Source organism: Tamandua tetradactyla, chromosome 6 (genome assembly GCF_023851605.1).
Source record: "Tamandua tetradactyla isolate mTamTet1 chromosome 6, mTamTet1.pri, whole genome shotgun sequence".
In the NCBI taxonomy this organism is placed as follows: Eukaryota; Metazoa; Chordata; class Mammalia; order Pilosa; family Myrmecophagidae; genus Tamandua; species Tamandua tetradactyla.
Window position 1 is genome coordinate 6,876,813 of NC_135332.1, and position 14,816 is coordinate 6,891,628.

Below are 14,816 nucleotides of genomic sequence, written 5' to 3' on the forward strand. Positions count from 1 at the left end.
AAAGCTGCCTTATGGGTACCTTATCATTAATAGATACATAGTGCACTCTCATTAAGAGGATATATTCAGAAAAGGAAAAATAAGTGAAAACTTAGATGCCTGTATTGCTCTATAGATTAAATATAGTCTAATTTTTGGAAAGTATCAAATTTTAAATTAATTGCACATAAATGTACAAAATCAAATGGAGTATAATATATTTTTCATTATTTTGAGACTTTAAATCATGGCCCATTGATAGTCTCTTAAAAGGCTTTTTTGAGTGTGTCTGGACAGTTCTAATGAAGTCATCAGAGATTAAACAAGCACAGTGCCTTGTATCATGTACATTATTGAAATTACTGATGTACATGTACATTATTTACATTGGCTTAGTTTCCTTATTCTTAGAAAAAACACTGATAAATTGGGTTAAAGTAGTTTAAAACTTCAGTAGAATCTTGGAGACTTCTAGTGTTCCATACTACACATTCAGAATAAGTTGTATACTAACTTGCATTTAATATTTTATAAAAATTTGTAAATCATTCCATGCACATTATCTTAGAATGGTATATTATAACTAAAGACTAAAGAGTTATGGATTATTATATTTTTAAAAATTTCTTAAAAATGATATTTTGCCTGAGTGAAAACCAGAAGACACCCTACAAAATTATTGAGGCCTGCCTGATTCTAATCAAGAAACTAAATGGGTCAAAGTTGACTTAAGAGCATTTTGCAAGGGGTCCAAAGCCAACACAAGAGGGGCTTGAAAATATCAGCAATGTGAAATGAAATCAAAGTGATAAGCCAAATTGATATAGTATTTCTGGAGGTTATTTTGCGTTTGTATTAAGTGTCTTTAGAAAATTTGAGCCTTTTAGTATAGTAATTCTGTTTATGGGGATTCATCCTGATGAAGTCATAAGAGATAAAGATATCTGTACACAGAAGTCTTTCACAGAATAATTAAGAATAGTTAAGTATATTATGATATAGATATGTGATTAAATATCAAATAATTATTAAAATGATGTTCTCAAACAATTTTAAGCACAAATGCCATGACGTAATATTAAGATAAAATATGATTATTATGAAACCTTATTTACTGCGCTTCAAATTTGTTAAAATATATATTTGCATATAAAATATAAGAAGGAATTAAAGCAAAGTGTTCTGGTTGGTGGAATTACAAGTGACTTTTATATTCTAATATATAGTTTTCTCTACTTTTGAAATGTTCTACAATGACCACGTATTACTATTATAATAAGAAAAAGCAAAGAAATATAAAGGAAACTGGCCCATCATCAGTTTCAACACTTGATGAACACCGTGTAAAAGTCCCCTTTGATATGAAAAGAACAGATTGTGGTAAGGCAGAATGTAGACAGTGTGCTAAGACAGTGGTAAAATAGTGTTTAGTCTTTTTTGTAAGAGCACCTGAGCTTTCTCTATTTTCTTTTTTTATTCTTTGGAAAATTAGATCATAGTTATTGACTCAAATAGGGATATTTACGAATTGAATATAAATCAGTCAGATAACTAATTTATATGTGTTATATATGCTAAATGCTCAAAAATTTTGAGATATCTTGAAGATAGAAATGAAAATTTGTTGCTTCATATCTTATGTGGGACAAGCAAATAGTTACTGTGCTGGAGAAGCCTAGAAAATGTCTAACTTTACTCTCACCTGGATGTGAAAGCTGGTAAATTGCACTTCTGAATTTGGCAGGCTTCTCAAATTTAGGGAAGTACAGTATAGAATTGGTGAATGTACAAAGAAGCAAAATCCTATTAGTAATTAAATTTCTCAGAAGATATCTGTAAACAGCTTAGGGACAACAAAGACGTAATTTGTAAAGATTTTCAAAAGTCTTTGACAGTTTCATGCATTGTTTAAAAAGCAGTTTATGTTTTTTCCTTCTTTATTCTTTAAATGTAATATTTATATGCATTTTTACGTTACCTTGAATTTGATTGTTCTTTAAGCACAGGTAACATAACTAAAGATATATTTTATAAACTGAATTTTTGGGAGGTCTGTATGAGGCTACTAAGCTATGCTTTAGAACAAGAATCACCAAATGTTTTCTGTAAAGGGCCAGATAGTAGGTATTTTAAGTTTTGTAGGCCACATGAAGTCTCTGTCGCATTTTTTTTCACCTTGTATAAACCATTCTTAGTCAAGAGTTGTACATAAATGGACTGAAGATTGAATCTGGCCCTCAGACCATGTTCTAATGTGTCTGATTAGGCCATTTTGCTTGTGCCTTAAATCCATATTAATCATCAGAGCAAACCCAGCCCACCCTTAGAATTGTGAAGAATTTTTGCGTGTGTGTGTGTGTGAATTGAGACCCAATTTAAAAACAGAAAACAATGATATAGATAAACAGGGTCATTCCTCTAAATGATTTTGATTTGTATGGCTAAGTGTAGTCTGTTTTACTAAATTGTGCCTCTCTACGGTATTATAGTCAGACCTACAACATGATAAGTGATTTCCTACAGTCAAGAGAATGTGTTGGTTGTGTCTGAACTTTGACAATTTAAACAAAATATTACTAATCATGAAAGTAGCATTGAGAGAATTCACACTGGTTTCTTATATTTTGATTATAAGGATCAGACTATCCCTATTATATGGTCATCTTTGTAATCTTTCCTAGAGTAAGGCTCTCAGGATTAGACAAAATGTATTTTGGCTTAAGGCTGGATTTAGTACTCAAGTATATATTTATTTTTTTAAAGGAGGAGATGATTTTTCTAACCAGTCCAGAAATTAAGATTTTTTTCTTATATTAAGTTTAGTGTGATAGGTCTGTAGGTGTTAAAAGACAATATTACATTTCATTTCATTTAAGATTTAAAAAATGCTTCTGAGTTCTTGTGGAAGTTGTCTGTTTTTGTACTTCTGTTTTCCTTAGCCATGTGCTGATGTGCATTCAGTAATGATTCTATGCTTGATTCTAGGATTACCCATTTTCACAAGAAATTGACCTTGACTGAAGCTCTTGTGTCCATGAAACTATATACAACGGCATGCCTAACTGAGTTGTTGTGCCTGGCTTCTCAGTAGCTGAGAACTGGTGTGTCAAGCTTAGTGTGGTGATGCACATTTAGATGAGGGTCTGCCTCTCTTAGTTATGCTTTGGTTCAGTTGCTCTGCCTTGGTAAACTCAGAGATTGTTTTATTACCTAGCTTGATTTTTGTTGTTCATATAGCCAGAAATCATATGAAGTGAAATTCACTATATAGCTTTGAATTTGTTTATAAAAGTTACACCAAAGAGATACCTTATGACTAGTGTTAAAGCTGATAGAGCCTTATTTCTCATGAGCTAGAAGAGTGATTTTATTTTTTATTTTATTTTTTTTTATTTTTTATTTTTTTAGAAGAGTGATTTTAAATTGGCTGAAAATTTGGTAGGTATTATTCTACCATTCCCAAGAAAGGTTAGGAATTATGTAAGCCTTAAGGTTGATTTCAAAATGTGTCCTGCAGCAATGGAAAGAGTCTTCTTAATAAGAAATATCATTAATTATTTGTAGGATGTATTTTGTATTTTAGGTATTTCTGAATTATTAAATTTCAAAAATGCTTATTATTTTAAATACCTAAGGGAGTTTATTAAAAATTTTAGTTTTAGCCTCTTAATCTTTTAGAAAGTTAAATATTAGTAGCTGTATCTTCTACTAGAATGTAAAATGTCTGCATTTTAAACATGTGATGAACTTCTGTGGGAAAAGCTGTTTTTCTTAGTACTTTTATTTTCTAGTGCTTTTACCACAAAAGTCTTGATTGCAAAGCACAACTGAATGTGACAAAGACTCTCTTTTTGCTCCAATGCCCTGAGATTAATTTTTTATGCCTGCTAAATTGTAAGCAAGTGTTGGAATGGCAGATTTAAAAAAAAATTTATTACTTAAAAAAAATTAACAAACCAAATAAAACACCAACATATATAATCATTAATTCACAATATCATCACTTAGTTGCATATTCATCATTTCTTAGAACATTTGCATTGATTTAGAAAAAGAAATAAAAAGATAACAGAAAAAAAATAAAACGATAACAGAGAAAAAAAAATTATACATACCATACCCCATACTCCTCGCTGTTATTGATCACTAGCATTTAAACTAAATTTATTTTAGCATTTGGTCCCCCTATTATTTATTTTTATTCCATATGTTCTACTCCTTTGTTGACAAAGTAGATAAAAGGAGCATCAGACACAAGGTTTTCACAATCACACAGTCACATAGTGACAGCTGTATCATTATTCAATCATCCTCAAGAAACATGGCTACTGGAACACAGCTCTACATTTTCAGGCAGTTCCCTCCAGTCTCTCCATTACGTCTTGAATAACAAGATGATATCTACTTGATGCATAAGAATAACCTCCAGGATAACCTCTCGACTCTGTTTGGAATCTCTCAGCCATTGACACTTTGTCTCATTTCCCTCTTCCCCCTTTTGGTGGAGAAGGTTTCCTCAATCCCTTGATGCTAAGTCTCAGCTCATTCTAGGGTTTTTCTCAATCCCTTGATGCTGAGTCTCCATTCATTCCAAGATCTCTGTCCCACGTTGCCAGGAAGGTCCACACCCCTGGGAATCATGTCCCACGCAGAGAGGGGTAGGGTATATCTATTTTAAAGTAGATATAACAGTGGAACTTTTGTATATTGCCAAATTTAGTTGAGAAATATATTAGAAGATTTTTAGAATTTGCTAGGAAATTATATAAAGTAGTTGAAATGGGAATATAGTACCTGGAAAAAATGAGAGTATTACAAAAATATAAAATTAGTAGAACGAAAAAACTTTATTAAGTAGTTAAAGTATTAGGTTCTAGGCTAGTCACTGCTGAAACAAGATATGTTTCTTTGTCCCCCAGAGTTTATAATTTAGTATGGGAAACAGACCTATGTAGATAGTGTATGTGATTAGATATAGTATGCACAAAGGCCCTGTGCTAAGGAAACCTATCCCAGATTAGAGGGAAGAAGGAGGATAGTCAAGTGATAACTTTTGGGAACAGATAGTATTTAAGATGGATTATAGAAAATAGATAAACAATGTCAGGTTAAGAAGTAAGATGAAGGTATTTACTGAGTTAAAGGAAGCAATATATGAAAGTGAGAGCTTTGAGCTTTTTGGGGAACTACAAGTTAGTTCTAAGGTTGTAATGGAGGGTTTGGTGGAGCAGGGCAGGCTAGAGATCAAGCTGTTTAAACTATCCTTGGAGCTGTTGGAAGCTGCTTCTTATCACATTTACAAAGGTCTTCTGGTAGGTGAGTGAAGAATAGATTTGAGGCAAGGAGTCATGTTAGGAGTTTGTTAGAAAAATTTAACTTAAAATGTCAAGAGTAATGTAGTGGCTGTGCGAGTAAATAGGAGGAACCAGCATGGCTCGGTGATTGCATGATGGGGAATGAAGATTGGTGAGAGAGGCAAGGTCAAAGATGACGTAGTTTCTGGTTTGGACACCTTGGTGGATTTTGGTGCCATTCTCTAAGTTGTATAATGTACTGGAGGATAGGCTTGGGGGTGATGTGGAAGGGTCAAGTAGTGAGTTCAGTATTGTATATACTGAATTTGAAGAGCATATCAGTGAAGGTATCAATTTGGCAATTGAATTTACAGCTCTAAACTGAGGCTAGAGATCTGGGAGAGTTCAACATCACCCAGTGAGAATGTATAGGGTAAGAAGAGGGAAGGTTGGAATGAATGGTGGTGCAGAAAGATCTAGAGAGGAGAGAAGAAAGCAAGGAGAGTATGATTTCATAGATGCCAGTGAGGGAGTTTAAAGAAAGAAGAGAGTGGATACAAAGTAAAAAAAGAAAATCTGGAAAATGTATCTGCTTTAGCAACAGAGAGGTCATATGTGAATCAAGAATGCACTATAAGTGATCTCCTCCCTCTGAAAAAAATTTAAATAACTCCAAATGTCACTTATGTGGATAGAAAAAAAAAAAGTAAAATTGCAACTTCATTTGGGAGAACATGAATAATGTAAATGGTCCAGTTCTTTCTTAAAGCATATATTTTATAAAGAAGCAGGTGAGCCTAGATTACAGTATGTATAAACTAGTAAGTGTAATTAAACTTTGTTTCATTTTCATTTTAAGGGGAAATTTTTATATTAATCCTTAATGCACAGTCCAGCCTTTAAAAGAGTCAGATATGAAACTGGATAGCATACAGTCTGTATTTCTTTTAATTACCATCCTACTTCTCTAATTTGAGTCTATTTAAATGTAAATAGAGAATGAGAGAAATGTAATATGATTTTAAAAATCCACTTATGTATATTAGGCAAATACTGCTAGAATTCATTTAATCCTCATGTAAAGTCACATTATTAAAAATTAACTATAAGGATTTAGATGTCTTTTTGAAGCCTTAAGTATTCTATTGTAAATGTATGTTTAAATTACTATTGGGGTTTGTACACTTTAATATTTATTACATGCAGAAATAGCTTTTCAAATGTGTTATTTTAAATTTTCTTATTTCTGGGAAAGTATTTCTCTATACTTACATCATGCCCCCATAATTTTGTAACCTTAAGTACATAAATGGATATTTAGAATATTAGTATAATGTTTTAGAATATTTGGCTTCCTAATATTGCAAACAATACAAATATTTCCATTAAAGAAATTTATAATGTCTTAAAAGTATGTTTCTTTTTTTCCTTGAGGATTTATAAAACATTCTCTATGTTCTTAATACAAGGAAAAATTCAGTTGGACATTAAAATGTAGAATAAAACTGAAAAAAAAAAAAGAAAGGTCTGTATACAGCACAAAAGGGAGCCCTAATGTAAATCATGGACTATAGTTAATAGTATAATTATAATTGTAATGGATGCACCATACTAATGCAAGGTGTTATAATAATAGGGATTAAATGGGATCTTGGTATCTTCTGCATGATTTTTCTGTAAAATTCTCTAGCATCAACTCCTCTAACAAAAAATGAAAAGAGAAAAAGAGGTAGTCTTTTCCATGAATGAATATACAGGTTTTAAAACAATTTTTTCATTCAAATTTTTAAACCTCCAATGAGAAGGGAGAAAATATACCCATTCTCTTACCTCCTATAATGCTATTTCAGAATGGTAAAGGAATAGAACTATCAGTTACTTTAAATCCTTCTTTCCCTTTGTATTTCTTGGCTGTGTTAATTCATTTTGATTCTCTGTGCTTTGTTTTACATATATATTCTCTCTCATACTTGTGTGTACACATGGAGGCTTGAATGAGTGCACCAACCATTGTCTACTATGATAGTCTTTAACATCTCTTTCCATAATTCCTGCATGGGATCTGCTTTGATGTAGCCATGAATGAGAATTTATTCTGAATATTATTCATCAACATTATTAAAAGAGAAATTTCATGATTAGGCTCTTTGATAAGATCTACTTGCAAGATCAGTTTAGTAAAAGACCATCATGGTTTCAGTGTAGTGCATTTCCTTCTTGTTCCAGGCAATTTGAAACTCTTACTTATCCCAGTGGTGTAAGAAATACTTTCATATAAATTACATTTCATTCCATTAAAAATCACATATAATTTTATTCTATTTTGTTGAATTTGTGTATTCTTCAGCACAACTAAGAATGCATTCTTATGTAACCTGCATGGGAATTTGTTCTCTTAAAAATTTTTATTTTCTGCAACTTGAATTAAAAGCAGGAAGACAGTATAGTTTGCTGCTCGACAGGGTGGAATTGATATAAAGTTTAGGTTTTGATATGTTTACATTTGATTTTTTTTTTATTCTTCTGGTTTTTAATGTTTTTTATACAGAATATTTAAACTAATTTTCTACTTCTGATTTAGGTTCAATCTTAAAGTGCAATTGCAGATTCTAGCAAGCTTCATGCTCACTGGAGTTTCTGGAGGTGCAAAATATGCTCAGAATGGACAGCTATTTGGTCGCTTTAAGCTGACTGAAACACTTTCTGAAGATACTTTGGCTGGACGACTGGTGATGACCAAAGTCAATGCTGTTTATTTATTACCAGTCCCTAAAGAGAAGTTAGTGCAGACCCAGGGAACCAAAGAGAAGGTTTATGAAGCTACTATTGAAGAAAAAACGAAAGAATATATATTTTTAAGACTATCCAGGGAATGCTGTGAAGAACTTAACCTTCGACCTGATTGTGACACACAGGTATGTTTTGAAGGATAGCAATTTAAGTATGGTTGTCTGTAATCTCATTATCAGTTGGTATTCTTTTGTGACTTGATTTCCCTTTTTCTGCCAGAAAACCAGAAGTGCAGTTGACCTTCAAGTGTTGTACTGCTGGGTTGAGAATTGAACCTTTGGTAGCTCCCAGAGAAATCAAATTTCTTTTTAATCTAAGTAACATCTAAAATAGTTTCATAGAAGATTTAGTTCTCTTATTAGAATTTTAAGTTAAAGTGGAAGAAGAGAGAAAAAGAAATGAAGTTCTCATCCATCCTGTGGCATCTGTTCTCTTGGGTTTATTGATGACCCATGTGTTCAGTCTGCCATATTTAACAAGAAGGCTCATCTTTTTTCTTCTTAAACATAAAACTTGATGAATATTATTCATTCATATTAATTGATACAGTATCATGGGACTGGAAAGGTTTTTATCACTCAAAAAATGATATTTTGCAAGTGTTCTTCTGATTTTATCAAATCTAATCTTCATAGAAATGGTGTGATTAGATATCGCTATTTAGTAATTCAGCTGTGCCCTGAGCATTTGAAAGCTCTTTTGGTGGTTTTAACAGATTTATGGTGCTCATATAAATCTGTTGAGTGAACTATTGAGGAAACTTACTACCTGTATTCTATTATGTTATATGCTTTTAAAATTAGAATCAGTTTATTTTAGTTAAAAATAAATTGTACAGTAGTATAGTGGCTAAAGAAGTTGTGGTGTATTCATACAATGGAATACTACACAACAATGAAAAAGAACAAACTACTGCTACAGAGCATTATGAATGAATCTTAGGCATAATTTTGAGTGAAAACTAGATACACAAAAAAGTACATACTACATATGAAGTCCAAAAATGGGCAAAATTGGTCTGTGGTTATAGAGATCAGAATAATGGTTCTCTCTGAGAGTGGGTTTTAACTGGAAAGGAAGTGAAGGTGCCATCTGAAATGATAGAAAGGGTATAGAGCCAGAGTTAGCAAATAAGTATACATGCTTATGTTAAAAACTTATATGTTGTTTATCTGAAATTCAGATTTAAGTGGAATTTCTGTCTTTTATCTTGCAACCCTATCTGGGTGAAGACTATAAGTATATCCATATGTAAAATGTATAAACTATACACTTAAGGTGTGTACACTCTACTGTATAAAAGTTATATTTTGATTAAATAAAAAGGAAAGAAAACTGCCTAAAAACAAAAAAAAACAAATAATTAGTAGCCACAGGGATAATTAAAAAAAGATTACCATAAAGTTTCTATTATTTACTTGTTAAACAGGATGTCAGATTTTGTAAAGAGGAATGTGATTTGTTAGCAAGAGAAAATTGTTCAGTCCTCTGAATTATTACTTTGTTGGAGACAGAAGCACTTAACAGAAGTTGTGTCAGCAACCCTACTTTTAATAGGCGTAACATTCCTCTTAGGTCTGGTCAGTTTGTGCTTAAATTATTATTACTTCTTCTCTTCAGCTCACTGTTGACATCATATATTATTATTATATCCAGATATTATGAGAGGGACATTTAATTGGATCATAAATAAAATATTTTGTAAAAATTGTAAAGGAAATGTAATATTAACTTTATTTAAATATCAACTTTGTTTAAATACTACTTTGAACGCAGATTTTTTTTATCATGTTATTTATTTTAAGATACTATAGAGGAAGCTGTGCAAGGGTAGCTCAGGGGTGGAATTCTCCCCTTCCATATGGGAGACCTGGAGTTTGATTCCCGGAGCCTGCACTTCCCCCATTTAAAAACAAAACACAAAAAAACAGAAAGAAAGATCCCGTAGTAGAATCTATTTTGTTTGAGTGAATGGTTTTGCATTAATTGAAGTTCCAGCCATAATATTCAACACTGTCTTATAACATTTAATTAATTATCAAAAGTTATCAGAGATGAAGTAATTTGCAAGTAGCCCAGTTTCTTCAGATGTAAAATGAAGATGATAGTATATATATATCATCTATACTATTAATGAAATAATCCATTTAAAGTACTTAATGATAGTACCTGGTACTAAAACAAGGCAAATATTAGCAATAATTATTATTGTTAGAAAATGATTATGCTTCAAAGAAAGTCTCTAAGCTTATTCCCCTTGAGACTATTCTAAACTTGTTCCCTCTACGAACTGTTCTATTGAGGTGCCAACATCAATGTTTGCTTAAATACTTTGTTAAAAATGTTTATTTTATGTTTCAGGTTGAACTTCAATTTCAGTTAAATCGATTGCCCCTCTGTGAAATGCATTATGCCCTAGATAGGATCAAGGACAATGGGGTTTTGTTTCCAGATATCTCTATGTCTCCTACCATTCCTTGGAGTCCCAACAGGTACAAAAAGGAGATAACTCGTTAAAGGAAGTTATGTTAACATTAAATTGAATACTTGTTTGTATCAAATGAGCATATTGTAAGAGAAAGTTGGCCTGTGTTTTTCAGGAAACATTTTATTAGTTAACAAAGTAGAATAAAAGAACCCTTAGAATGAAAATGTTTGATGGATATCATGTATTTTCCTCACTTTTTCTCCGAGTCTAAACAAATTCTATTGTTTTCCTCAATAGCCTTAACTTTATAGAGTAACAAACAATTTAGGAATATTTTTGAGTAGAAATTGAATGGAAAATTAGGTCCTTTCTAAAGTGGTCCAGTGGTTAATTTAAAATATTTTTATGTTTTAGAAGACAGTTTTGTAATTAAGTAAAATGGACAAAATATCATAGAAGTTATACTTCACATACTGCTCTCAAATTAATGATTGTGTACATATTATTCTGCTTAAATTCTCTTTAGCATGTCTATATACATAATTAAATGTTAAGATACTTCTATTTTGTTTCAAGGCAAGGAGGCACTAATAGCTATTTGACTGTATCTTTATTTTCATCCTTTTCATAAGGCCTCTGTCCATGCTCAGCACACTCTTTTTTTTAAATCTCGGTGCCTCTATACAAGTTTATCACCTGTGTCAATCCAGTCATGATGGGCGGCCCTGTTCCATGACTGATGGAAGCCCTAGTATCTGTATAGAATGGTTTCCAAGTTCACCCTGGTTGCTGACATTGTGTTGGCAGTAGGGAAAGGCTGAACACAGAAGATCATGTAGGAGATTTTTATGGGCCAGGCCTAGTAGTAGCATATATCACCTCCCCTCACATTCCATTTCTTCTGGTCTTAAAAGAAGACAGAATAAAACAAAATGTCTTAGAGCACAAAAACAATCAGAACCAAATTATTTTTACCTTGTTTTTGCTTACTCTTACTAATCTACCGCCAAAATTCTAAAAGAGGGAACAATACTGTACATATTTCCAGTATTCTTATTTATCTGCTCACACTTTCTTCATTCTCCTGAATGTAATCAGTGATCTACTAATTGCAAAAATCCAGTAACGTAGTCTCAGTTCTTATTTAACTCAGCGTTTCTGCATCTTTCATTCTCAGAGCCAGTGCTTAATTTAAACCTGGACTATTCCAGTAGCCATGTAGTTGGCCTTCTATTTTGCCATCTGTGTCTATATTTTTTAGTCCAACCCACATATTTCTTCCAGGTTTAGTTTTCTAAAATAATTATATCATTCCCCTGCTCACAAATCTGTGAGGGCTTCTCCTCAATATATAGAGAAATTTTGAACAGACTAATGAAAGCTCTATTTTGTTGGTCTCATTGACTCTGCTTTCCAACAGTATCTTTTCAGATTTCTTTTACCTTTTTATATTTGACAAATCCTCTTCCTCCCTCTAAATCCCCATGCTCTAGTCCTATTGAATTACCTTGAAGTTTGTTTAATTTGCCCTGTACATTATTGCTTCCTTATCTTTCCTTCTTCTGAAAGGACAAGGATCTTCTCATCATTTTAAGACGTAGCCCAGTTCAGGTACTCTCTTTTTCAAGTATATGAACTTGACTTTTCCATTTCATTATTTCAATAAATGTTTATTGAGTGTCTGTAGGCTCAGTCACTTACATACTTTTAAGCATGGTTTCTCTCAAACTAATTTTTGTCAATTGAGTGCATTTCTATTATTCTTACTAGACTGAGCTTTTTAAAGGAAGAGACCATATCGTCTTTATCTTTGAATTTCCAACAGGGTCTTGTATGCATTAATATTTGACAGTTTTTTTTAATCAGTATGAATTTTTTAAGTTTAAATAAGAAGATTAGGGTTTCAGAATGTGAGGCCTTATCAGTAAAATTTGAAGAGTTTACTTGATATGCTCACTTTTGAAAACTATATGTATATAATATAACATATTCAATTGCTATTGTCTGCCAATATTAACTGCAAAAGTAAAAATAAGAAAATATCAAATAGCAGAAACCTTTCAAGCAGGAAAAGACTCAGTACAACTGTAATTTAAATTGTAATTAAAACTTATCTGGGTATAGGAACACACTGTTAACCATTAGCATTTAAAATCTTTCCTGGAATAAGGTGGGATATGGATAAACAAATGAAATTGGGAAATTATTCTTGAGTTTGTGGACTATAAATTAATTGTAGTGATGCATCAGTCTAGGAAAAAAGTAGACTTTGAGTTGATTTGGTTCAGGAGATAAAATAATTTTTATTTAGGATAAACTTGAAGAAATTTTACTTGTATTGGCTTAAATCATGATAAATAAGATATGAATCTTATTGGCATGCATATTGTAAGTCTTCTTTTCTTTATGAAGCAGGTGGTACATTAATAAATATAATTTTTTTATTGATGTTCTTCAAAGTTTATCATCAATAGCCAGAAACTGTAGATATAACTGACATTGATGAAGTTTCTAATCTGCTCTGAAGCAGTTATTTACACTGATAATTTGATAAGCAGAATGGACTATATAAATACAATAAAGTCCTAAGGATGACTTCTTACCTGTCAGTCACCAGAATTAGAACAGATTTTCCCAAAGAGGAGTTTGGGAAATTGAGTATTTTAGTATATTCCCATCTCAGTATATTACCGGAAGGCAAAGGAAAAGGATGTGGTGAATGTTTCTGGGGTAATTGATCCACAATGTCTGCTGCAGATATTAGATCTGGATTTAGAGATTAATTTAAGCAGTTTCCTCATTTGCAACTGAGGGAGTTTGTAGTAGAATAAGTATGCTGGTAAATGCTGAGGACTCTTCCGAGGAAAATGCTTGAGCTTTAACAGACAGCTTCCAGGAAATCTAGTGTCACTTAACTTACTTTAAAAGCTTTAGATTTGACACAAATAAGCAATGAAGTGTTTATATCATCTAAGTTTGTTTTTTAAGTTTTTACATTTTTTGAGGAGAATTCTGTTTGAAATTGTTACAATATAGCATTAGTTATAATTTTAAAACTGAAGGTGTAAAGAAATTTTCCATAACTAACTAACTTCTGGTTAAAGTATAATATAGCCTCATGCAGAGGGAATTTTCCTATGTAAACTGTATTATCCTATTTTGGGATTATTTTGCAGGCACTTTGCAAAATTTCTAAGTCTTAACACACCCTTCCTATTTTGGTTCACATCTTTATTTTTACCATAGTTGTTGAGATATTTAATATTTTAATTGTAGTTGTGAGAAAGAGTGCTATTGATTCTCTACTTGTTTTGATTCTTTTCAGCATCTGCTATTCATCTAAGTCTTCAAAACCAAGCCACATGATAGTGTACATTAGTAAGATCTCATTACAGTGGCCATTTTTCTACTGTGATAGGTGTTTTCTACCCTGAAAAATATGATATATGTGTATTGTGTGTAATAGGTGTGTATGTATGTGACAGAGAGAAAATATCAGAAAACATTTCATAGTCCTTGGCTTTTGGTTCCATTATTTTAAAACTATTCTCTAATTAAACATTTTATGTGAGTTTGATGCCTCTGAAACTGGAAACATAAAAGTTTTTTCTCCTTTTTTGAACTTAGCTAAGAGATCTTCAATGAATTAGAATTTGAAATTCAGTTAGTTTTCCATTTGCATTTCTTCGCTATGCAAGGAAAATAGCTACTACTTCATTATTACCATTATTACCAGGATGGTGAAAAGCTTTCCATGCTTTTATATAACAAAAGCAAATTTATACATTTTTGAGATATTACCATTGCTATTTATAGACTTGGCAGCAACTATATTAGAAGTGTGTGATTTCTTTAGATTAGTTATCTAAATCTTGTTATACTTGGAATAGGTCAAGATATTTTAGTTTTGATCTACTTTGCAAAACATCCTACACTGACTCTTTTGGGTAATTTCCTATGAAGTATATTTAAAATAAGCATTGGTTTTTATAGATGCTGTGCTATTTCAGTCGTTTTAATGGCTCAGGTCAGCATACCTGTGTGTCATGTACTGTTCATTAATAAGAAGCAGATGTTTAAAATAACTTAATTTGTTTTAAATTTTCTGTAGACAGTGGGATGAGCAGTTGGATCCTCGACTAAATGCAAAACAGAAAGAGGCTGTTTTGGCCATTACAACTCCGCTTTCAATACAGCTGCCTCCTGTTCTTATCATCGGACCCTATGGGACAGGCAAAACATTCACTCTAGCTCAGGCCGTTAAGCACATACTCCAGCAACAGGAGACTAGGTGAGATGGTGGTATGTGTGTTCATATTCGATTA

The 14,816-nt window shown here is 32.0% G+C and overlaps 1 protein-coding gene across 4 annotated transcripts in view; it reads left to right on the top strand.

Moving 5' to 3' along the window:
- HELZ (helicase with zinc finger) overlaps positions 1 to 14,816 on the top strand; it is a 268,807-nt gene that overhangs the window by 97,978 nt on the left and 156,013 nt on the right. For all 4 annotated transcript variants that reach the window (XM_077163622.1, XM_077163623.1, XM_077163625.1 and 1 more), the window contains 3 exons: positions 7,855 to 8,188; positions 10,425 to 10,555; positions 14,603 to 14,782. In XM_077163622.1, coding sequence (XP_077019737.1) covers positions 7,855 to 8,188; positions 10,425 to 10,555; positions 14,603 to 14,782 — 645 coding nt within the window. The remainder of the gene's footprint in view (positions 1 to 7,854; positions 8,189 to 10,424; positions 10,556 to 14,602; positions 14,783 to 14,816) is intronic.